The sequence below is a fragment of the Emys orbicularis genome, chromosome 24 (assembly GCF_028017835.1).
Source record: "Emys orbicularis isolate rEmyOrb1 chromosome 24, rEmyOrb1.hap1, whole genome shotgun sequence".
In the NCBI taxonomy this organism is placed as follows: domain Eukaryota; kingdom Metazoa; phylum Chordata; order Testudines; family Emydidae; genus Emys; species Emys orbicularis.
In genome coordinates this window covers 4,664,135-4,688,952 of record NC_088706.1, presented here as the reverse complement: position 1 = coordinate 4,688,952, position 24,818 = coordinate 4,664,135, and the positions used below count along the sequence as shown (strand labels likewise).

Below are 24,818 nucleotides of genomic sequence, written 5' to 3'. Positions count from 1 at the left end.
GCATTTGGGTTAATCATCGCTTCAGACTGCACTGATGCTGTTTCTGAAAACTCCCCACCAGCAGTGCTCCCGGAGATGCAGTATGGCACAATGGATAAGGCACTGGCGCACCTAGGTTCTGATCCTGATTCTGCCACCGGCTTTCTGGGTGACCTTGGGCAAGTCCCTCTCGCTTGCTCTCTCTCTCTCTCTCTCTCTCTCTCTGCATTTCTGTTTTCCCATCTATCAAATGGGGGTATTGGTACCTAACTCCTTTGTAGATTTGGAGATGAAAAGTGATATGGAAGAGCCAGATATTATTATTGAGTGGCAATAATCACCCTGTGCCAACACAGCTCCTGTTCAAGGCAGGCGTTTTATTTTGAAAAGCTCCCAACGTAAATCTCTCCTGCTAAACTCTGTTTACAATCTGTGAAACCTCCAGCTGCTTGTGAAGTGGATTGTGGGGCTTGAGAGGGAGCTTGCAACCATTGGCCTTTCATCAGCTGGGAGGCAAGAAACAGGCTGAAGCAGTATAGGTATTTGTGGTGCAGATTAGTCACAGCAAACGCTTTCTGCTTACATCAAACCAAACCAAAATACTATTTTAAAAGCACAAACCTCTCCCGTCTTATCCCCCCCGGCCTTAGTGAGCAGTGAAGTTCACTCTCATCATCTGCTACCACAGAAATGATGGTGTAATCAGCAAATCTTGGGCCTTCATTAGAATTATCTTTAAGGCCAGAAGGAACCATTCTGACCACTTGCATACCGTAGGCCAGGGAAACTCACCCGATCATTCCTGCATCCCTCCCATGGCTTGTGTTTAAGTTAAAGCATTTTTTTAGAGAGAGAGAGAGGGAGAGTCAGTCTTGATGTAAAGACTTCACGTGATGGGGAATCCACCAGGTCAGTTTTTCCAATTGTTAACATCCACATACTGTTCAAAGTTGCATCTTCTTTCTAGCCTGAATTTTTGTTGCTTCAGCTCCCAGTCATGTCTTCAGAAGACGCTCCGCTTGAAATGCTTTACAGGAGCCTGATTTCCAGTGGGATGGGCGCTCAGCGCTAGCTGAAAATCAGGCCCCTTTAATGCGTGTGCCCCATCAAGCACCCAAAATCCATGGGTCATGTCTGAAAATTCTGGCTTCAGGTTGTAAATTGGGATGAATGGTGGGGTGGGGAAGAACTTTTGGTTCTAATGGAATTTCCTAAGTAAAATAAGTCATTGGTAGCCTAAAGATCTAAAAGGCATTTAACCAGGGGTTAACTACTCTGCAGAGTAAACAACTGAAACAGAGCAGGGTAGGAGTCAACAGTTCAGCATACTGAAAGGCTATAATAATTATTCACATTCTAGTAGCACCGAGAGGCCCCATCTGAGATCGGAGTCCCATTGTGATGGGGGCTGTATGTATGGATCGTCAGAGACAGTCCCTGCCCTGAAGAGCCTACAGTCTAAATAGACAAGGCAGATAAAAGGAAGGGTTGTTATCCTCAGTTTATGGAGGGGGGACTGAGGCACAGGGAGTCCGTGGTGGACCAAGGTACCAGCCCAAGTCCTGAGTGCTGTTGACCACCAGACCATCCTTCCTCTTGTCCTTAGACTCAGTAGCCTTGTCTGTACTAAGCTGCTTGGGAAATCTTCCACTTTGGGCTTCTGCAGTGGCTATTGTCAGGGGACCTGCAGCACCAGTATTGCTGCTGTCAACCACTTTTGTTGCCAGGAGCATTTCTCTCCTTCAATGCAGGAGCAGCTTATTTTTTTTTTTAAACCATGGTGTCTCCTAGACCAGTTCTGAGCTGGGTTAGACAACACACGGGTAACCACGTGGATACCCCATCTCTGTGAGCTCTGCCACTATTGCTGTCCTGGTGAATCTGCTTAGCAGTCGCAGTGCAATGCCTGAAACTGCAAAACTGTCCTTTTCTCTTATACGACTCTGCGTCATCACCCACAATCGGTCGTAGATGCGGTCAATTGACTGCAAATTAGGTAGACATCTAGGTTCTGTCATTTGTGCTCAGTTAATTGCACCTGTAATTTTGCACCCACAAATAATTGGGTGCAGATTTAGAGCTTGGAGTTCAGGCATCTTTGGTAAATGTGACTAGAGTTCCTTTTTTTGGATGGCTTATTTGTTTTTGCCTTTTTTTTTTTTTTTTTTTTTTAATGGCCCGTTGGTTTGATTTTAGTTTGAGGTGCTCAAGGCAGCTTCTGTTCTGTCTCAATGACTGTGATGGTTTTACAGCATAATTACATTGAAGGGTTTGTGTGTCTTCTTATTTGCAGACTGGTTTCCTGCCCAGTGAAATGGGAATTGCAAGTCCAACCACACTTTCCCCTACAGGGGTGAAGGGAGGGTCTCAGTATTATTCTTACCCGAACAACCCTCGTAGGAGAGGTGCTGACAGCAACATAGGTAAGTCACAGTGGATGTCCCTCTGGTGCAGCAGTGCTGATTGTGAGGTAATGAGACTAGGATGCCTTCTCTTGATTTGTACTTTAAATTGACTGTGGCCACTGAAACGCTCTACTGGCTTGATACCATTCATGATATAGAAGGGTAGGTCCATGTTCTCAGAGATCCGTGCACGAATGCTGCAGGGTTACATAGATGTGGATCTGGCAAACATTTGAAAAATTCATTGCCAGACTGGGTTATGTAGCATCTTAGCGATGTGTGATTTCCTCCACTCTGCTGGCAAATATCCGCCAAGATTGTAAAGTGACTAGTGATTTTGGTTGCCCAGCCTGAGACAGTTTTCTAGTGGGCAGGTGCTCAACACTTTCTGAAGATCAGGACCCTGTAAGATGTCTCCAGTTGGGCTCTCAAAATCACTAGTCACATCTGAAAATCTTGGCTGCCATGTGAGAGTGCCCCTCTAACCTAGAATACTATTGCCTCTGCTCAAGTGCCCTTTATATAAAAGCTACCCCCAGTGAACATTGGCTGCCAAGAGTAATATAGTAACAACATAAGTAATACGGTAAGCAGCACAAAGTCCTGATTATCAGAGAGTCATCTACCTGAGGAGTTTGAAGGCACCAAGTTGTGCCTTTGGCCTCTAAGGTCTTGTCTACACAGGGAGTTGTTCCTGAGTAACTCCAGATGTGGACTCTTATTCTGAAATAAGAATGTTTAAACGCAATCCAACATGATTTAAACTAAACTGGAACAAAGTGCTCTTATTCTGGAGTAGATGTATCCACACATGGAGTTACTCAGGAACAGCTATTGTGCTTTAATGAGGATTAAGTTAGGGTGTGAATTTAACTTTCAAGTGTAGACAAGCTCTCATGCTCCAGTGCTGATGTTATCTGGTCACACCCCACCCCATCTGAAATTGTTTTATTGCTGCTATTTTGGTCTTTGCACTGCAAATGGAGCCAGATGCGATGTAACACTACATGCCGTTTTTTCCAGTTATTTTTAGAAAGGGGAATGCAGGTGAGGGTATCCGCTTTGATATTCAAAGCTTAATTAATTGCGTAAGAATTTCACTGTTTCAGGTTTTCAGATCCACCGTTTAAATGGATTGAGTGGTTCTGTGTTATGAATTCTTCTCCTAAGCTAGAATATGTATGAATGGGCATGGTCCCTCACCCTACTCTCAGCACAGCAAACATGTTGCATTTAGTGTCTAAAACTCTCACCTCAAACTAGGATTAGCCTTAATTCTTAACGGGAAAATCCATAAACCCTTAGCCTGAGCTTCCACTTGAGCTGGCTGCTTCTAGGGTGTTTCCCTGAAAATGCCCTTTCCCACTGTACCCCATCTCTTGCCTTAAAGACACTACACTGTTTATCCCCCCCCGATTTGGATCTGAGACCCACCTCTTCTGTCTTCATGAGTGAGTCAGTACAGTAGCCCTCCATCTCTGGGTAAAGTCCTAGAGCCTGACATCCTATCACAGTGCACTTTGCTAAGCACATTACTTTTTAAGGAGCAAATGATTGATGAGCTCACTTGTGTTCAGGTTGCAGGGTGAGCCAAACATTGCATGGTTTGATTCTTTTCCCTTCTTCTCCCAAACCCTCTTTAATGAACCTATTGGCACCCTTTCCAAAAGTCAGGAGATTATGCAGGGCCTTTTATCCTGGGATAAGTGAGTCCCTGTTGTCACGGCAGCAGCTAAAGCGGGGCTATTTTAATGTTCTCAGGTCCATTTCTCCCAGGAGAACGCTGCTGTAAAGAGAACAAGCAGAAAACAGGAGCAGTCTGACCTGAGACCTAGCATGTTGCAATGTCCCAAATCAGTTTCCTGTTGTACAGCATTACCGAGGAGTTGTAATCAAAGTGGTGCAATTAGTGCTGTGTCTTCTATCATTGGTGGCTTTACTTAGCCAGACTTTGTGACTAGCTTCCAACACTCAGTGGGGCTTCATATCCCAATAGTGTCAGCAGCCAGCCTGTAACTTACCCTTTCAAAAGTGGTTTCATATCCTCCGTTCGTATTTATTTTATTTTTTCCATACCAGATGGACAACCGAAAAAGGTTCGGAAGGTGCCTCCAGGACTGCCCTCGTCGGTAAGCGGCACTGCACAGAAATTTGCTCTCCAAATATTCCATCTAGTTCTATTTAATGCAGAATCTAAGCTCCATTACATCTTCAGGTTGGATCTTTCAAGTTGATTTAAGCCTCCCTATCTCCAACAGTTTTAGTATGGACCGGTAGCCTCTAAATCTCATTTTAACTGTATTCCCCACTGCAGCGGTAAATTATTGTCCCTACAGATTTGGTCACCAGTGATCCAAGTGTCGTGTATTTTTGTGGGGTAGGAAAGAGTTTTACTGGCTACAATTTAGCATGTGAGAGAAATGGGAAGACGTTGGTAAGACCAAGTTTTGTACAGATGCATGGAGCCATAACCTAGTAACCTGAGAGAAGTGATTGTAACACTTCATGTGCAGAATAGCCCTTGGTAGTGCCACCGGGGTAGCAGGGCGGGAAGGGGAGGAGACGGAAGGAGAAGGCCCGGGTCTGAAGCCCTAGCTTGTTAGGTATTTACTGCAGAGCCGCCTTCTCCCCAGCACCACCTGCGCAATAAAAGGACAGCATATCGGTTATAGCCCTGAATTTCTTGGCTCTTGTCTATTTGACGTTATGTCGCAAATGCCCCTATGAAATGTGATATTCCACACGATTGGATTTAATTCCAAAAGGGAAACCAAACCAGTTGTAACATGGGCAAGCAGCTGGGGCCGGTCCAGGTGTGCAGGAATGCCTGTGTTGTTTTATAAGAAAGCCGAGCAGCCTGTAGGAATATGCTAGCCATACTTCTGTGGCAGTTATGGGGGAATAAACTGAACAGTGTCTTTATGGCTGGAAGTAATGGAATCTCCAGGAGAGTTAATTGGAGTGGACTGGAGGGGTCTCTCACAGATGGGAGCAGAGCCGCTTTGCATTGGCCAGAAGCGCCAAAGAGCAAAGCTGCATTCCAGGCTCTCGCTTTTGCTTGACTGCCTGTGTGTGGATGGATTGCAAACTTCAGGCGAAAGTGGAGGTGGAAATTCTTTTGAGTGGAAGACTTGTGCTCTACTCTGGGTGTGTGCAATGTGCCTTCAGTTCTGCTCAGACTGCACGGGCCCAAAGACTCAAAACAAATGGGATGGACATGCTCGCTCGCTCCGTACAGGGAACGTAAAAGCGCTGGGGCATTCCTTCCTGTAGTGTAAAGCACCCTCGGTAACCTCGGTTTCATGATTCTGTGTTTCTGAAGTAAATCGTTTTCTACAGTGAAAGTCGAGCAGGACACACAATTGGTTTGGAATAGAGACAAGTTTGGGACTAACCAATGCCGACCCCCAAAATGAAGGACACTTGAGGGGCTGCTTATTGCTGGCTGTGGCCTAGCTTAGCTGCAATAAGCATCCCCTTTTGTGCATTTTATGTTGCCCTGTTCAAACTGAATCTGCATTCATGCTGTCCCTTCAGGTCCAGGTGGAACTCGGAGCAGCTGAATTTGGGTTAGCTCCCAGAGCGTTCATTGGAGGTAGCATATGAGAAAAGCGTTGTTCCTTAGCAGATGGCCACTTAACCCTGCTGGTTACAGTTATTGGCTTCAGTTTTCAAAGGAGGGACTAGTGATTGTGGAGGCCAAGGGGGGTCTAATTTGAAGGGGCCTGGTTTCCAGAGGATGGGTGTTCAACACTTCCTGAAAACCAGGCCCCTTTACCATGTCTCTAGCATGGCACCCAGAATTCCTAATCGCTTTGGAAAACTCGCGCTGCTGTTGAAACAGACCCTGCGCTCCGAGATGAGTCAGGCCCAAAGAGATTGTAGTCTCACTGCATGGGATCATTCTGCTTGACTGCTGGGCCAGACACAGAGTTGCTCTCTGGTACTAGAGCCAAACTGGATGGCAACCCCCCTCTTCTGCCTTTAAAAAATAATAATAAATTCTGAGCCAGCACAGCGGCAAGCTGGGGTGAATGTGCGTGCAGGTCTGTAAACAGCACGCCACTGTTGTAGGAGAAACTACCCTCTCCTTCCCACCCCAGCTAAGGGAGAGAAGGATGGAATTTACTAGGAATAATATAACCATTCTGTTCTGCATCCCTGGAGGAAAGATGGAGGGTTATGTAATGCTTAGCAAAGGGCAGCAGCCCCTGAATTGCAGTGGCAAGGGACCAGAGGAACATAAATGACTAGAAGTCGTGTGTGTGCACACACGCTCTTCTCTTTCAGGGCAGGCTGCTAAAGCGAATTTAGCTTCACTTTTTCATAGCGAATTATTTCCCTGGTCTAGGGGTGAGGGAGTGTCTGCTGTCTCTTCGCTGCCCTACCTCCCCCTCAATATTTTTTGACCTCCATGAGGTCAAAAACCCTCTGTTTCTCCAGGAGAGAGAAATATGCACCTATACATAGAATTAAGTATGTGGCCAGTGAGGCTTTGCCCTCCTAATGGGCAGCTGATCAAAGAAGCTTTCTCGTCTGAGGTCGTCTGCAAACATGCAGCAAAAGAGCCTGCTCCATGTTATCACTGGACCCTGTGCAAAGTAAATAGGGTAATAAACATCTTATTAAAATAACGTACTTTAATCTTAATTCTGTAACTGCTTTGAAAACTTGGACTGGTCAGTGGCTGAAATAGTTGAGGGTGGCTGAAGCAGGGAAAGTGCTGCCAAAGGCAGCAAGAGATGCAAACAGCATCAGTGAGTTAGAGCGAACTAGAAAAGTTAGTGGCAAGCCTGGAAGCCGGGGGATGTTGCCTGCTTCTTTGATGGCAAGGGAGATGGGATGGAGGTAGGCTGGTCTCTCTCTTCTAACTAGCAGGTCTGGTCACGAATGGCCCCTCAGGTGTGTCTTGCGGTCATGCTGTGGTACATTAGCACATGGTCCTCCTGAGGTTTTTTTCCCCTTGTGAAGTAGTGGCTTTGGAAAACGGCAAAGTCTGCTGCAGCTCGTATTCTCTCTGTGCTGCTGTGTGTTCCCCACCCACGCTCTCCTTTCTTTCCTTTGGGCCTGAGGAGCCGCATTCTTTCCTGTGCTGCTTTGAGTAATCAGTCAGGGTGGATGTGACCGTGTCTGGCGGCTGGTTGCAGAGTTTGGATGGCACAATAAGGAATGGGGCCCGAGGCAGAGAGTCTGTGTCTAATTACCCCACGTGCAAGAATCACCCTGAAAATAGGCCTAGAGCCTGTGCACTTAGTCTGCTGCCATTGAAGTCAGTAGGAACTTTCCCATTCGCTTCAGCAGGAGAAGGCTCAGGGCCTGACTGAATAGTGCGGAGTGTGATATGACCGGCAGCTGCTTGGTAGGGTTCAATTGCATCAAAATCCATTCGGTAAAATCCTCTTGCTTGAGGGCCAGAAATCCCCCTCTGGTTCCAGCACCTGCCTTTCGCCTCTCACAAACCACCTTAAAATTGCTTCTTGGATACACCAAACTCTGTAGGACCTATGACAAATCGTATCCTTTTGCTACTTGCTTGGTTTAAAACAGGGGTCTCAAACACGCGGCCCGCGGAGCTCTTCCCTGCAGCCCGTGGAGCTCCCCACGCGGCCCCCTCCCCCCCCGGTTACTTCCTGTCGCCGCCAAACTCCCCTCACCCCCGCCCCCCCCCCCCCCGAGTTATTTTCTGTGCCTGTTAAGCTCCCCGTGCGCTGCTCCCCAATGTTTGGGGCACCTGCCACCCCCACGTGCCCCCCCCCAGAGTGTCTCCCGGCACCCACTTGCTGCCTCCTCACTGCCCCTGCAGCACACGGTGACCTAGGAGCCTGCAGCACAGGTTGAATCCACTCTGCTCTGCAGGCTGCCGGCTTCCGGCAGGTCCTAATGTCCCTCTTCACTAGGGCCAGGGCAGGCTGCCCTTCCCCTGCCCTTCTGCCCTAGTCCTGAGCCTCTCTCTTCAGTGAGGTGCTGTCACCCTGGAGTCGCTCTAGGTAAGCGGCACCAGGCTGGAGCCCGCACCCCAACCCCCTGTCCGGAGCCCCCTGCCACATCCCACACCCTCCCGCACCAACTCCCTGCCCTGAGCCCCCGCCACACCCTGCACCCCGACCCCCTGCCGCACCTTGCACCCCTCCTGCACCCCACACCCCAATTCCCTGCCCTGAGCCCCCATCACACCCCACACCCCTCCTGCACCGCCTGGGGGCAGAGAGGGGGCAGAGTTGGGGTGAGGACTTCGAGGAAGGGGTTTGAATGGGGGCAGGGAAGAGGTGGGGCAGGGGCGGGGCCTCATGGAAGGGGTGGAGTGGGGGCGGGGCCGGGGGCAGTGAGGGGGGGGTGTCAGTGATGTGGCCCTCGGGCCAATGTACTAGTCCTCATGCGGCCCTCGTGGTCATTTGAGTTTGAGACCCCTGGTTTAAAAGATGGAGGAGTTACTAAGTGAAATTCTTCTGTTGTGCGGAAGATCTGAATGGGTGCTCACAATGGTTCCTTCTGGCCTTTGGATCCGTATCTCGATGGCGTTGCCGCTGCTGCATTTTCCCAACAAAGGGAGTAAAAACTTGTAATCTATGTCAACAAGAGATTCTGCCCACCGCAGTATGCACCAGAGCTGAGAGACACACGTGTGTTGATCCAGCATTTGCTCTGCCTCCCTGAGAGACGCTAGCCAGCCTCTACCTTTTGCTCTTTGACTCAAGTCACATTTCTTAACCATCCAGGTGCCCTTGTCTAGTAGCGATCTCAGACCACATAGATACATACAACTCTCCGCAGTAGTTCTGTGTTGTCTGGCTTTGTCTCTGAGCCATGTGGAAATTGGCTTTAGTGCTCCTAGAATAGTAGGTTGTTTGAAGATTCTGTTGCAGTCAAAAGTATGGTGGCTGGCAAGTATTTTAGCAAATAAATTTACAGTCTGGTCACTGCTCTGTGTAATATTAGTCTGCAAGGGTTGCCTGAAGTCCCTCACTGGTTTATGCATTTAAACAAGAATAACGGGGGGGGGGAACCAAAACACCTTGAGAATCCCAGTGTTGGTGAATTTAATGTGGTTTCTTGGCAAGCTCCCTCCTTTTACTCTCTGTGCTAGCAATTTTAAACACAGGAAATGATCTCACCTGTAGGTCCCAGAAGTCTGACTCTCTAGCTGACAGAGGCAGAGGCTGGGGGGGAGGAGAGACCTGGCTATGATTTACTGTTTCCTGTGGGGCTGCCTGTAGAGTGTGGATTCTGTCAGGTCCTCCCGATTGCCGAGGATTTTGGAGGCTCGTCGGCTGCTTTACATATTTTGAAGGCAGGCTTAGAGGGCTCTTATCTCTGCGCATGGTGACTTTCAGCAAGCTGGGCATGCTGGCTGGGGGGGAGCAGCTGATGGGTTGGGTGACATGAGTTGAGCAGCCGTCTGCCTGCTCTCTGGAGGACAACAGAGAGCTTTAGCTGATGGAACATCTCTATTTCCAGCAAACCACCCCCCTAAATATACCCCCTCTTCTCCCCTCTCCCTTAACCCAAGTAACATAATCTTAGATGTATTTAGAAAAAGCCGTTTGAAAGCCTCCTTATTATTTAACACCAAAACGAAAGATTTCCAGGGCTTTTCTTTCTTTCCTAGAAACATCCTATTAAAATGAGCGGCTTGAATTTTATGCATCTGTTGTCTCCAGGCTTTTTTTTTTTTTTTTTTTTTTTTTTAAACCCACAAGTGTGTGTGCGTGTGTCCACACTCCCCACACACGCTAGATCTGCCTCGCACATCGAGCACTGATACGTAGAGACGGCTGCATGAGTGAATTGCATTGTGGTGGGCGTGGAGGACCTCGAAGTGTTAATGAGTAATCGGACTGAAATTTGACTCCCTTGAAATAGAGCTGGGGGGGGGGAGGAGGGAGTTCAGAGCCAGGAATGGGGGGGGTGCATATGTCAGTATGGGAGGAGGCAGGGGGGTGTTCCAGCAGTCTGGGAAACAACAGGGTGCAAACGTTGGGCACCTTCGGAATCCTGCGTCGGCTTCCTGCCTGGGTGAGGATATTTCTGACGTTTTTTTTTTTAATTCTCGCTCAGGATTTATTAAATATGTTAAACCTCCTTTCCCCACCCCCACCCCTTCTTCCTCTCCTCCAGTGTTGCACAGCTGCCTGGAGACTGGCCAGGTGCCAGGGGCTGGCAGATGGTGCAGGGCTATTAGATGTGCTTCATTCGATTCCCTGTCCCAGCTCCCGCTATTTAATCAAATTATAGGAAAAGTCAATTTACTGGATTCTTATTCTTTGTAGCCTGTTCCATTCCCCATCTCTCCCCACCTCCCTGCCACGAACACGCGCTATCCAGACACACACACACACACACACACACACACACACACACTTTTTTTTCATGCATTCCACTTCAAGGTTTGTCTCTGTGTTGAAATGGGGAGATTCTTGGATATGCACAAAGGCAAGGGGCTTTTAGGTTGTTTTTTTTTTAAGAGGGCGTGGGGGCCAGTTGTCAGCATCTGTCAGTTCTCTCCCTTCCCCCTCCTCTCTGTGGGTTTTTTTTATGAGTTTATGATCTAAATTTGTGCTATCAGGTCAATAAAGACTCCGTCTGAACTTGGCGATCTGTTGAAACAGAAGGTCACAAGTTACATTCTCTGCTGTCTCTTCCCCTCCAATCACCCAGAGAACACTGCAGTTCAGTGATTGCCGCTTCTGGGTACCAGCAAAGCAGTGGTAGACACGGGGGGGGGGTCACTATAGGAGTGAGGGGAGTAAAGGGACTTTTACAACTCTCCCTTAATTCAGAGTCATCACCGTCAGATTAGCCCAAAGAGTTGTGGAACATGTTATAACGGTGGGGCGGGGGTCGTAAATCTACTGTGTGGAGCTGACACAGAGCTAGTGGGGGGTGGTGGGGGTTTTTTGTTTTTGTTTTTAAAGACACACTAGTGTGTAGTATTGGAAGACAACAGACTTTGGAGCATGGTCCGGGGGCTTGTTCTCTAAGAAGAGAAAGCGAAGGGGGGGGATATGAGAGAGAGAGAGAGAGAGAGAACAAGGGATTTTAAAAGCCTCTTTGGAGGACATGGTTCTAAGATGGTGTGTGGGTTTTTTTAAAGCTGGAGTGTAAACATTGTCCGGAGCCTTGTGAAATTCATTGCATCACTTCTTACAGGCATGCGCTGGACACACTGGGCATCGGTTATTGTTGTTTGTCTCAGCTGTGGGTGCTCTTGTTTAGATGGTGCATTTTGATGCCTTCGTCTCTGGGATGTATAGCCTGAGAAGCAGGAACTGAAGGTGCAAAGGGATGAATTTATTTTAACAATAGTAATCACAGATGCTTTCCAGAGCACATTTTTGCTATCTCTCTGTTAAAACCCATTTTCTTAGTGTTTTGGGCAATTTTAAAAATAGAGCCATTCTTCCACTCCTCATTGGCACTTTGCACTTGCGCCAATAAAAATGTTAGAAGTTGCAGACTGGGGGGAGGGGGGGAATAGACCCTTGCCACATCCCTGCTGGCTTCCCTTACAAACAGAAATGCTTTTCCAGTCATTTGATGAACTGAGAATGCCCGGCAAAGTTACTGCAACCCCCGGTCCCTGCTTTCGTGTGTATTTAAAAAGAAAATAGTTTCAGAATGAATCAATAGTGATGAAAATAGGTCCTGGGAAGGTTTTCGCATCAGTTTAAATGGCATTTCGGTTTATTTGCATATCCAGTGTGCGTTTGTTAAACACATTTGAACACCAGCACACGAGAGATTTGTCATCAGCAGGCTTTCTAGCATCCACTTGGTCAATAACCCTTTCTTTGCTCTCCTGCCCTCTATTCTCGATGTGCTACTGAACAGAGGGCGTGCGCTTAGCTCCACTGCAGAATTACTGTAACCATCTACAGAAACAGGCCTCTGCGAGCGGCCTTCCTTTTGAGGGACAACACTCGTTTTAGTCCCTTAATTGTGCTGAATAAACGGAATAGGTGTTGGTTCCACCTCTTTACTTCTGCAGTGAAGGATTTCCAACAATAAAAGGTTCATGGAACTGACCAAGAGTTATTTGCCCTAAAGGAAGGAATCCCACAGCATTCTGGATTCCATGCAGGCATAATTATGTTTGTGTGCATTCTGTCTCCTTCCTTTGGAGTCTGTCAGCCAGTGGGCCATGGCGGCATGAGAGCTATGTGCCTGCTCCCAAGAGCCTGGCCCATGTGGAGATGATGGTGCTTTTCAGTAAGCAGCATGGTCTGCCCTTATGGTTCAGCCTGCAGAACATCTCCTGGCGAAAATAAGCCAGGGCTTGCAAATGTCCCAACCTGGGCTGCATCGCATATGCTGAGCTGCGGGTTTTCATTCCGATCAAACCCAGCACTGTACCCGTGCTGCTGGGCTGACAGCTGGCCTGCAGCGGGGTGTGGGTGTGTTTAAGGAGAGGGTCTGAATGGAATTTGGAGGTGACATCTGTCAAGGGCTACCATGGGGTGAAGAGCCTCACTGATGGACCCTCAGAGTTGGTGTCTGCCTCAGTTTCCCAGTCAGTAAAATGGGGCTAATGAATACTTGCCTCGTTTGTAAAGCACTCTCAGCTCTGTGGATGAAAGGCACTGTGTAAGAGCTGGGTATAGGCAACAGTGAAGCCTTTTTTGGTAAGGAAAAGCAGATACAGGAGCAAATGGGTCCAGAATACTTGCCTCCCCCATATCCCATTTCCGTCTGAATCAGCCTGGGGACTGGGGTTTAACATCCAGAAATAATCCTTGTGGTTACCCATAAAAAGCCATAACAACAGAAAAGGGAACTAAAGAGGAAAGCTGGAACTTCTCGCGCTGGCCTGTTCTGTCACACACAGGGCATGAAAGATCAAAAATGTAGGGCACGTTTCTGCTTTCACTTCTTCTCCGCCCCCTCCCGAGTGTTGGCAGCTGCGCGTCAGTTGGATTTATTCGATGAAAGATGGATTGTCCGGGTGGGAAGGGTCGGTTAGGTGATCTCCAGCCCACATATGAGATGTGATGAGGGATACAGGAGGCCAAGTTTAGTGTGACAGTGGGGAGAGGCACCAGGGAGAAAGGGACAGAGTTAAGGTTGGTGCCCATCTTAGCGGTGAGGATTTCCTGAATAACGTAGCGTCGCTTTTCAGCTTTAACTTTGGCTGAACTTCTCCCTTTTTTTTTTTTTTTTTTCCTTTTTGCTGTGGGAATTGGCTACATTATCAGCCGCAATAAATAGGTTAAAGGCTATCTGGCTGGGGAAGGCGGCAGCCTGGCAGGAAAAGGCGGCGGGAAGGGAGAAGAGAATTTAGAAAGCACTAAAGCTATCTGAATGGGCAGGCCTCTCTCCCTTCCTCATCCCCCTTCCGGCCCTTTGCAGGTGTATCCATCCAACTCAGGTGATGACTACAGCAGGGATCCAGCTGGATATGCCCCCTCGAAACCTCCCAGCACTGTGTATCCTGGAGCCTTCTACATGCCAGGTCAGTAGTTAATGCTGGTGACCCCAGCGTCACAGCAGCTGCCCCCTATCCTGTTACATCCAAAGCGGTGACGGAGGGGATTTCCTAGCAGCGTGTGATGCAGGCAGACAGATGTGGGTGGTGCTGGGGCAGGCGTGCGTAAATACGTAGGCCCAGTAATGCTGTAATCACTGCCATTACATTGGATCCCAGGCTTATGACTGGTTGCAGCCTCCCGACCTACACCCTTGTCCTGCAGCACACCTGCGCCGTGAGGCTGTCCCGCAGATTGTAAGCTTTGTGTTTGTACAGCGACCTGCCTAGCGACCTGCCTGGTCCATGAATGCGGTCCCTAAATGCTATTGCACTACAAATAATTAACTGCACCACTCCTGCGTGCGCACAGAGTGCGCGCCATCGGCATTACTCAGCTAGTCTCCCCTTCCCCCTTCTGCCTCCTGGGACTCCTGCCCTGCTGATGTTTGTGCGTTGCGATTTTATGATCCCTGGTATTGACATGGTTGCTTGCCTTGCAGATGGACTTCACAACTCTCCAGATCTGTGGAGCTCGTCCGGCACCATGAGCCAGTCGAGCTACGGAGCCATGCTGGGTGGCTCCTCGGCCCCTCTCCCACAGTCCGGTGGCTTCAATAGTTTACATCAGCACGAACGGATGGTAACGTGTCTCCGGTGATGCCATAGCCTTGAGCAGTGTGTGAATGTTTAGATGGTGCCATGTCGTTGTAGGAGCATAGGGCACAGTGCTAGACTCTTGGGGTCTATTCCCAGCTCAGCCACTGACTCCCTTCTCATCTGGGTCTCAGTTTGCCTGGCCTGTTAAATGGGAATAATGTTTCTCTCCTGCCGTGGAGCAATTTGGCGAGACTTTTTTGTAGTCTGACAAAGGGTATTTTGGTGCAGTGTTGCTGTAAAATACTCTTTCAATCAGCGTTCGCAAGGGGTGGACTATGGTGTTGAGTGAGATCCCTAGCTTCTGTCCCTTTGGCTCATTCTTTGACATAGCAAGATGCTCTTATGCCGCCATTCTGAAAATACTGGTCATCAGCCTTGTAGATGTTTCTGCGAGGCCCCTCACCACAGCATCCAGGCCCTGGCGAAAGTAGTTACTTTAGTTTGTCCGTGATTGGGAAGTATTTTCCATGTTCTATAGCTGGGGGCACTTGGACGTAGAAATGTCTTCCCCCTTCCCAGCTAAAGCAGAGCACTTCAGGTTTATCCTGCTGTAGGTGTGTGTTCACTGGATTGTCCAAATGTGACCTGCCCAGCGCTAGCTTGGTGATCAATTTAGATCTGCTCTGGGAATTATTTTGGGGGAGATCTAGGCCTGTGTGGTACAGGAGGGCAGACTGTACTGTACAGAGATCAAACTGGTACCCTCTGGCCTTAAAATCTGTGAATGTCTAAAACGAGGTGTTTACATGGCTCTCACTGCAACAGCATTTGTGCCCCTCACGATCTTCAGGATATTTATCTTCTCAACCCCACGTGTGACGCAGGGAGACTAAGTGACTTCCCCAAGGTCCTAGATTTCCTGACTCCCACTCCTGGTACCTTAGCTACCAGACTGCCCTTCCTCCCTCGGGGCGAAGGCGTGGGTGCTGCAGGATCAGCTGTAGAAATGAGAGCCTGCATTCCAAGCGGTGGCTGCTGTTTTCTTCAGTGGGGGAGCGCAGTCGTTCCCGCTGTGGGGGGGCGGGGGGGGAAGTGTCCATGCGGTGTGTGAGCAGGTTGCCCGTTCTGAAATGAACCCAGCTGCTTCTTGGCCTTCAATTTCTCAAACATCCCCCTTTTCCTGCCTCTCGTCATCCTCCTCTCCCCCCCCCCCCAAAAAATCTAAAAAAACATTTTTTAAAAAGGCAACAATAAATTACAGAATCTGGAAACTTTCCCCCAGCTCCATAGCTGGGTGTGATAAGGGAGTGAGGAGAGGGAGAATTCATGAAAACATATCCACAATTTTTGCTGATTTTGGAGGGGGTTTTCTCCCTCCGCACACACATATTTTGAAAAACGTTGACTCAGCTGCAGTTGGGGACTTTCCCCACCACTAGATCAGCAGAATCCCCCTCAGCTGCAGTAACATGCCAACATCCTAAGTTCCCTGTAAGCTGCACGGCGGCGCAGCAAGCTATCAAGGGCCGCGCAGGCACGGAGAGGCGCCCAGCCCAGGCCTGCTGGGAAGAGGAGCCCCTCCCCCAGCCCAGCCTCGCCAGAGCTGCCATGTCCGGGGAGAGGCTCCTCTCACCTGGTCCTGAGCTGCTGCGGGGAGAGAGGGCTGGGAGGAGTCCTCTCTCCCCACTGCAGCCCTGAGGCAGCCTGCACCCCAAACCCCTCAGCCCTAGCCCTGAGCCCCCTCCCGCACCCCGAACCTCTCATCCCTGGCCCCACCCCAAAGCCTTCACTCTAGCCAGCACCCTCACCCCCTGCATCCAACCCTCTGCCCCAGCCCTAAGCTCCCTCCTGCACCCCTCATCCCCAGTGCCACCCTAGAGTCCGCATCCCCAGCCAGTCCTCATCCCCCCCACACCCCAACCCTTTGCCCTAGCCCTGAGCCCCCTCCCACACTCCAAACCCCTCGGCCCCATCCCCACCACACATCACCTCCATATTGGTGCACATAACAAAATACATTCCGCATGTGGACGTAAAAAATTTGAGGGAGCACTGGCCATCTCCAGCCGCTGGAAGGCAGGGCAGAGATTTGGTCCATCAGAGGGCACAGTTGATCCACCCTCACTAACCTCTACATTCACCTTGGCGGGGGTGCTTCCTAAATCCTGCCGCGCTGTGGACTGTCCCAGGGGATCTCTCATGCCTCTTCCCCTTTCTCTTTTCTAGAACTACCCGATGCATTCAGGAGAAGTTAATGGCGGACTTTCCTCTGTGTCTGGCTTTCCCTCTGCCTCCACCCCTTATGGCGTGCCTAGTCATACGCCACCGATCAGTGGGACAGACAGCATGATGGGTATGTACATGGTTTGGCAAGTCTTGGGCAGAGGCCACTGAAATTTTCCACTCTCCCACTGCATGTAGGTTAATCCAGGAAAGGCAAACCATTGTAAATGTCTAATGCACAAGAAGCTGTGGGGTTAAAGCCACTGTCTGGGCCGTTCGAGAATAATGCTTGCGCTCTGTATGTCTGCATCACACCAGGTCTTATCCCTCATGTGTCGCACGTAGGCCTGGAGTTACTCCACGAGACAAGAGATTTAGTGCGGGTTATTGCTGCTGGATCATCAGGCATGATCTGGCAGAGAAGAAGGGGTGGGATCTGTGTGGTTTTGCACAAGTAACCCCCCCTCCTCCCCAGCCTCTGTGCTCAGAGGTTTAAGTTGCTTGTTGCTTTCCATCCATGCATGTTTTTTCACACCCAGCTCATGGGTCCCAGAGGGAAACTGGAATCTGTGCAGTCGCTTCTCGGAGGTGCGACCACTGAGCGAGAGGCAGAAAGGAGTTAAACCTGAGGCAGGTGGGGAAGGTGCAGGGGGAGACGTTGTTTGTCCAGATCAGGAGTAGGAATTTTCGTGTTGCGTTCAAATGTCATTTTAAACCCCTGAGTGCTTTAATCTCTAACCCCGCTGAATCTGTTACAAAACCTGTTACTGAAATTAACTTCATGATCGCTGGGAACTGAGATTCCTGACCTTGATAGTTCTGTTTTGTAGATAAACCCTTGTTTGGGGACAGAGAGGGAACGGGCCTAGGACTGTGGGGGCTTGGGGTACGTTTTCACTACCCGCCGTATCAGCGGGTAGCAATCGATTTATCCAGGATCGATATATCGCGTCTCGTTAAGACGCGATATATCGATCCCCGAACGCGCTCACCGTCGACTCCGGAACTCCACCAGAGCGAGCGGTGGTAGCGCAGTCGACGGGGGAGCCGCGGCCATTGATCCCGCGCCGTGTGGACCCCAGGTAATTCGATCTAAGATACTTCGACTTCAGCTGCACTATTCGCGTAGCTGAAGTTGCGTATCTTACATCGACCCCCGCCCCCAGAGTAGCCCAGCCCTTGGAAGGGGCCCTGTTAAACTGGGGTTTGCTGTGTGGGAGATGTTGAATGGCAAAGTGCCTTTGACCTGGCATCTCGTGCTAACATCCCTGCAGCTCCAGGAAGGCAGCCGCAGTGGATATTGCCTGCTCCCTGCTGTTCAGAGCGAGACTCTCAGGGCAGCAGCAGCCAAGGGAGGTGTGGGAATAATATAATATAATAATAATATATGGAGATACGCCTATCTCATAGAACTGGAAGGGACCCTGAAAGGTCATCAAGTCTAGCCCCCTACCTTCACTAGCAGGACCAAGTACTGATTTTGCCCCAGATCCCTAAGTGGGCCCCCTCAAGGACTGAACTCTCAACCCTGGGTTTAGCAGGCTAATGCTCAAACCACTGAGCTATCCCTCCCCCAGAATAAAGTGGGTCTTTTTAAAACTCTGAGTGAGAGACTTTATCCTGCCTTCAACTGCTGCCACCTTCCCCTCCCAGTCTCAGTAGGAGATTGTGCGCGCAGACATTAACTACAAAGGTCAACTTTTCTTTTTAAGTGCTCCTGGGTTTTTCCAAAAGTGACCTGTTCTGATTTGAGCCTGGAGCACGCTCCAGCAAGGACCAGAGGGGTAAGGGCTGTGTTCTCTCTCTCCCTCTGCAGGCAACAGAGGAACCACAGCTGGGAGCTCAGGAGATGCGCTTGGGAAAGCATTAGCTTCAGTAAGTGTTTCTTGATCTGGATTCTTCCTCCCAACACCCCTCCGAGTCAGTAAGCGTTGGAGTGGGGTTGTTGACTTGACCATCTTGCTCCCTGCCCTGGAAAGGAGAGTTAAACGTCTCCACGGCGTGGTGGTTCGGGTGCTTGGAGCCACACAGCTCTCATGTTGGGCTTGTTAACTGGCAAGGAAAAGAGGAAGGATGGCCCAGCAGATCAGGCCATATATGTCCTTGAGAAGTCCCATAGTGTCTGCCTGTTCCCCAGCTGTAAAATGGAGATGATGCTCTTTCTCTCCCCAGAAGAAGAAATAAAAGATTTAGGTGCTTGACACTATAGGAATTGGGGCCATAGATATAAAGGGGAGGTGCTTCACGGTCACTCCTCACCACCCCACTGGGAAGTAGGGCACAGCGGGAGAGCCGGGGCTCAGAGTAAGTTAAGTGACTTGCTCCTGGGCAGAGAGGAATAGAACCCAGGCCTGGCAAATCCTAGTCCAGTCCCCCTCCGCTGCCTGTTGCTGTGATACCTTGGGCACCGGGTGATACGGGCTTAGGTTCTGTACTCCAGGCCGTAGCTGATGTGAGGGGGCTTGTTTACAGTTCAGTGGCCCCGCTGGGTTAGTGTGGGGAGTGCTGACTCTTGACCGATGGTCCGTGTCGGGCCAACTGGTTGCTTTCAGTTAGAGTTCAGGCCTCGCCTGGTGCTGCGTGCCACAGACCCACCCTGCTCGGTCCACCAGCCCCCAGTGCCTCACCCCATGCAGAAGCCAGCTCCGCGCAGTGCCTGCCTCCGCTGTCACTCCTTGGGGTCTCTGCTCCCTGAGGTCAAACACCCAGGAAACCACCTCACGTCGCGAGCGCCCAGCGACGAAGGTGGCAAATGGAGGCGCTTGCTGTGGGGAAGGAGCTGGGGGGGGGGGCGGTGGGGAGGAACGCAGCAGTAGCATAGATACCGAGGTTAATCTGGCCAGCAGAGCGCTTGGGGGTGGGCCTGAGGAAGCATGCTTGTTGCGTAGATGGAGGGCTGGGGGAATTGGTGAGGGTGACGTAGAGAGACTTGGAAGTCAATGGGATAGTGCTGTAGGTACTTGTGGCACACGGGGGCGTAGGGCAGTGAAGGGTTTGCAGCTCTACAGGGCCAGGAACGCTAGGTTTCGAAGGTGTACTTGGCTAACTGTGCTTTGTTTCTCTCTCGCTCCAGATTTATTCCCCAGATCACTCTAGCAATAACTTCTCTTCAAACCCCTCCACCCCCGTGGGCTCCCCTCAGGGGCTTGCAGGTACGTGCTCGATGCGCTGATCTCCTGAGAACTGCTTGAGCAACATTTTTACAAACCTGATCAAACCAGTTTCATTTAAAAAAAGGGGGGGGGGGTATCTTTTTTTAAAAAAAAGTTTTAAATTAAAAAATAATAACCCAACTCCTGTGAATTGCTTGGTTTGGGTGTGGAGAGACATCTTGTCTCCATAGTCCCCGGCCGTGGTTTTCAAAAATGGCTAGTGATTTTGGGTACCTGGCTTCAGGTGTCTGGAATGGACCTTCTTATGCTGAGCCTTCTCCCCCTTTAAGGGGTATCTGAGTGGGCACCAAAAATCACTAGTCACTCCTGAAAGCCTTGGCTTTTGTCTCCAAAGAAGTGACCTGGCAGGAAATATTCTAGCCGCCCGTGAGTCTTGTCCACGTCCAGTGATGCTGTGTCACACTGAAGTGTAGCTTTGCGCTACCTGGGTGAAAGGTGCATCCTCTTTTCCTGCCGACAGCCCCTTTGCAAGCCTCTCGTGGATGTGCCCTTTGAGCTGTCCCTGTTCTCTGGGAACTAAGCGTGTGCCTGTGGGAGGGGCTCCGTGTTCATCAGGAGGTGGCTGTTCGAACCATTTTCAGAACCTGTTTTATACTGTGATTTTAAAAAATCATGGCAGCCTGCTCCAGGTGCCTCCGTCTGCAGAAGACTGAAGCTCCCCGTTCCTGCACCCGGGAGCCCGACCCGGATCGTTATTAGGTCTGTTGCCAGAAATATCTCCAAGCGTAAAGATGCAGTCGGCCACCTCTGAGCTCCCTTCTGTCGGATAGAGAGGGAGAGCAGTACAAAACTGTGCTCGTTTTCATGTGGCAGGACAGGCACCGCTGAACTGGCATCAGACCTTTCTGGGGGCATCGAATGGTTCGATCCCTCCATCTCGCCACTCTGGTAACATCTGGGGGTGATGCAGGTACTTGGAGGCTGCGCCTCGGCTGTATCTAAATCCAAAAGCAGGCACGTGTGCAGGTATACCCACAGCATCAACGCCTGGGTATGAAAACACTGACGGGCAAAGAATCTACAGGGGATGTTGACAGAGGCAAAAAACTTGGCTTTCTGAGAGAGAGGGTTTACAACAGGGGCTAAAGCACTGATATCAAAGTATAGCACTACTGGGGTGAGGGGGAACTAAGGACAGAACCTATTGTCTGTCTGTGTGTGTCTCTCTCTCAATGTGTGTTCTGTCTTTCTCAGATTTAATGCTTCACTTGACACTGGGGTGAGGCTTGTTAGCTTATTTCTCCCCACAACCTTGAGTTTCCTATGGAAATGATGTCGGCCCCATAACCCTCTTGTTGCCTCTTTGGTCCAACAGACGTATGTACATTTACACAGTTGGCAGGCCACCTGGGGGGCTTTCAACTGTTTGTGGTGTTCTAGCCCCATCTAGTGTCGCATTTGAGGGCTGCATTTGAAATTATCCAATGTGCGATTTGTTCCAGGCACTTCCCAGTGGCCCCGAGCGGGCGGACAGGGTGCCTTGTCTCCTAGCTATGAAGGGACTCTCCACACGTTAGTAAGTATCATGTCAATCATTTCTACTTGGTTTTGTCTCTCCCCCCACCCCTTTCCTGCAGTGAGCAGCAGTTCATGAAATAACACATTTACTGCTGGCTGGTTGGAAATGTGGCGGGGGAGTACAAAGGGGAGAACCATTGAACCCACCCCCATGGCACTGGTTATTTTTCTGAGCAGCGTCGCACCGCCGGATTACCCATCAGATCTAGCCCGAGGGTCCACTGTGTAGTGAAGTGCTTAACACTGGAGAAAAGTTTTCAGTTGCAAACAAAGTCACAGGCATTGGCAAACCACATCGCCCAGACTAGTGTCCTGTTTGACACAGCTCGGCACCGGGTGCTTAAGAGAAAAGTGCAGGAAAACACACCCTGAACACTTATGTAATAACCTATCCCAGCTGGGAAGCTTTCTCCCCAAACTCCAGTAGTCAACAGAAGTGTGTGAGGATTTACATCCTTTATATTTTTTTATCCTTTCTGATACAACTCTAGATGTTCCTTTTATCCATACAACGGCTTAATCCCTTCTTGGAATCCCTCAGTGTATTGTGGCAGGGAGTTCCACAGGCTAATCACGCCCACTTTAAAGTTCCCTTCCCATGCAACAACACTTAGGCGCCCCCCAGCTTGCTGGCAGAGTTTGAGCACAGGGAACGTTACGGGGGTAGTAACCCTTCTCTAGTAGCCTTGTGGTGGTTGTCTGTTTTTGCAGCTAGTGGTTCTGTTGATGCACGGAGGCTATGGCCAGATGCCAGGCAGGCAATGTTTTTCAATGTTAATGGAGTCTTCATTTTTCTCCACCACCCTTCCCGCCCCTCAAAGCAAAACAAAATGGAAGACAGATTGGATGAAGCCATCCATGTGCTGAGGAACCACGCGGTGGGCCAGACGGCTGCCATGCCAGCCAACCACGGAGATATGCACGGCCTGCTGGGATCGGCCCCTGGTCACAGCGCCACAGTGGGCGGGCTTAGCCAGGCCTTCCCCACTTCAGTTATGCCTCTAGGGAACAGGCATTCAAGTCTGGTGAGTCAGGACACTGGTGGTGATGGTTGCGGTAGCGCTAGATGCCAGGGCCTGGTTGTGCTGGGAGCTGTACAGACACGAAGCCCAGAGACCGTCCCTGCCAGAGAGTTTACAATCCAAGGCCCCATCTGCACACAGACTTGTACTGGTTTAGTGCAAACCACTGTGTGGATACCCTGACTTTGGTGTAGTTCAGTTTGGCAACAGGATTAAAGCTAATCAACTAAAGCTACATCGAAATAAGCCACCGGTTTAAACTGAAATAAGAGTGTTTCTGCAGGGGGTTGCACTGGTTGGTTTCAGTGTGTACCTTGAGTTGAACCGATAAGCCCTGAATGTAGGACTCCAGACCACAGCTGGATCCAGCAGTCAGCCTGGGGGAGCCCAGGTTGTCCATGAGATGATATTGGTCAGCATGAAAAGTGGAGGTCACATTGTTGTCCCCTACTGGGGTAGGGGTGAAAGCTTGAACATGGGGATCTCCAATAAAGCAGCCCCTCCTAGAATAAGCCCTCCAAGCAGGGATAAGTGGGGAAGAGAGACCGTAGACCCTGGAACCAAGAGGGTGTCTGCAGAATCGAGAGCGCTTATAACCGGGTTTACTTGCTGAGTGACTCCTGGGCTTTGCTCAACTGTAAGCCCTTTGAGGCAGGCACCGCCTACTCTTCTTGCTTACTGAATAATTAACCACATGAGAAGAGCGTGGCCCGGTGCCCTGCCTGCTCAGAGGGCCTGGACTCCAGAGTCCCCCCCACAGGAATAACTTCAGGATGTTCTCGGCGTGTGCAGTGCAGGAGGGTCAGGCTTGATCACAAGGGTACCCTCCGGTCCAAGAGACTTTGACTCTGTGAACAAGTGCTTGAGGGGGCTCTGTTCCCTTGAAGGGAGCAGGATCAGGAGCTTCCTGCCGGGGTGTGAGCATGAGGAGGGGCAGGACACCCAGGAGGGGGCGTGTTTCAAGCTTCCCAGGTGCTCTGTACACACAATGAACATGGATCTATTCATTTAAAAATAAGGCACCTGGCAACCTTTGGATTATAAGCTCCTCTGAGCAGGGACTGGGTTTCTTACAGTCCCCGGGTCTGTGAAAAGGGGCTCTCGGCACTGCTGAGATAGCAATAATAACAAGATCCACATCCAAGCTTTCAGAGGGGGCTGTGAGTTGCTCTCCAGCGAAGGCTCCTTCTCTGAGGGGGTTTGGCGGTGGTGGGGTAGCCCCTTGGAGATGCATCAGCCTGAATCACAGACGTTTGAGGTGCCAGCGTGTCCCCTGCAGCCTGTCCCCTGAGGCTTTGTCTCACCTAGTGTCTCAAGCGCCGGGGGCTCCTTTGGAGGATGACACAAGCGTAGTTCATGCTGTTGGGGGTGCGTCCTACGGGTGAATTATCTGCAGCATGAGCTGGACATGCCGCTTCCCACTGAGACTGTCCGTTCCCCGAGAGGAGCTGGTATGGAAGTAGCTTTAAGCTATTCCTCTCTACCTTCTTCCCACCCAGGCTTGGCGTGAGAGGGAGGGAGCCCAGATCAGGCTGGATGTTGTTGGGTGTTGGAGAAAGGGAACACGTAGGTGAGGTGTTGGTGTAGACCACGGTGCCCTCCTGGCTCCGAAGCAGGGATATTCAGTTTGAACAGTGCCTGCTGTCTCCTGGCTCTCCTGTTGGCCCTTAAAGGCCGCTCTGCTTTTTCTGCTGTAGGTGGGAGGAAGTCACCCCGAAGACGGACTGTCCAGCAACCCCAGCATGCTCCACAACCATGTTACACTTCCATCGCAACCCAGCTCGCTCCCCGATCTCAGCAGGCAGCAAGACACGTACAGCGGTAAGGTGGTGCCTTGCCCACTTCTTTGCTGGCTGGTTGACCCTGGCCCATCTGGAGTAAGATGACCCCAAGACCTGGCTCTATGAAAAGCATAAGCCTAGTGGAGAAAACTGTGTGGGTGGGTGGTTCCCAGCCGCACGGCACACGTATGGGCTAGAGCGGGGAGTGCGTACCGGGTGTGAGCCTTTGGGTCAGCACCGCCCTGGAGGCAGGGAACGCTGCAGCTCCCCCATGGGCAATGTCCAGTAACTTTCCGTGATACATTTTTCACGGTCTATCGTTCTTAGAGCCCTGCCTGGTTTGTGGTTGCAGTTGAGTTCTGACGCTGGAGGGCATTTGGGGCAGGGTGGGAGGTAAGCTCCTGGGGACACGGCAGAGTGTATCTTAGAGTACGTGGACAGTACCAGCGAGGGGTGTGATTTCCCCTGCTCACGCGCACATACTCACACCACCACTCACCAAGATAGTGTACGTGTAAAGAGCAGCGTGGCTGCTGTAGCATGGGTAGTGGTGGCAGAGGCCCAGCCGATTGCATACCCACTGGTTCCGCTGCACATGCTGCCGCAGCTGGGCTGTTCATACCTGTAGTCGCTCACCAAGAGCTGGCGCTAGTGTGTGT

General features: G+C 50.4%; 1 protein-coding gene across 9 annotated transcripts in view; it reads left to right on the top strand.

Moving 5' to 3' along the window:
* Nucleotides 1-24,818, top strand: part of TCF3 (transcription factor 3) — a 119,895-nt gene that overhangs the window by 85,587 nt on the left and 9,490 nt on the right. For 7 of the 9 annotated variants that reach the window (XM_065422156.1, XM_065422149.1, XM_065422153.1 and 4 more), the window contains 10 exons: nucleotides 2,273-2,402; nucleotides 4,464-4,513; nucleotides 13,728-13,830; nucleotides 14,346-14,485; nucleotides 16,669-16,795; nucleotides 18,482-18,540; nucleotides 19,739-19,817; nucleotides 21,281-21,354; nucleotides 22,178-22,381; nucleotides 24,076-24,199. In XM_065422156.1, the coding sequence (XP_065278228.1) occupies nucleotides 2,273-2,402; nucleotides 4,464-4,513; nucleotides 13,728-13,830; nucleotides 14,346-14,485; nucleotides 16,669-16,795; nucleotides 18,482-18,540; nucleotides 19,739-19,817; nucleotides 21,281-21,354; nucleotides 22,178-22,381; nucleotides 24,076-24,199 (1,090 nt within the window). Of the gene's footprint in view, nucleotides 1-2,157; nucleotides 2,403-4,463; nucleotides 4,514-13,727; nucleotides 13,831-14,345; nucleotides 14,486-16,668; nucleotides 16,796-18,481; nucleotides 18,541-19,738; nucleotides 19,818-21,280; nucleotides 21,355-22,177; nucleotides 22,382-24,075; nucleotides 24,200-24,818 lie in introns of those variants that run through there. The other 2 variants (XM_065422155.1, XM_065422154.1) reach the window with 2 other exon arrangements.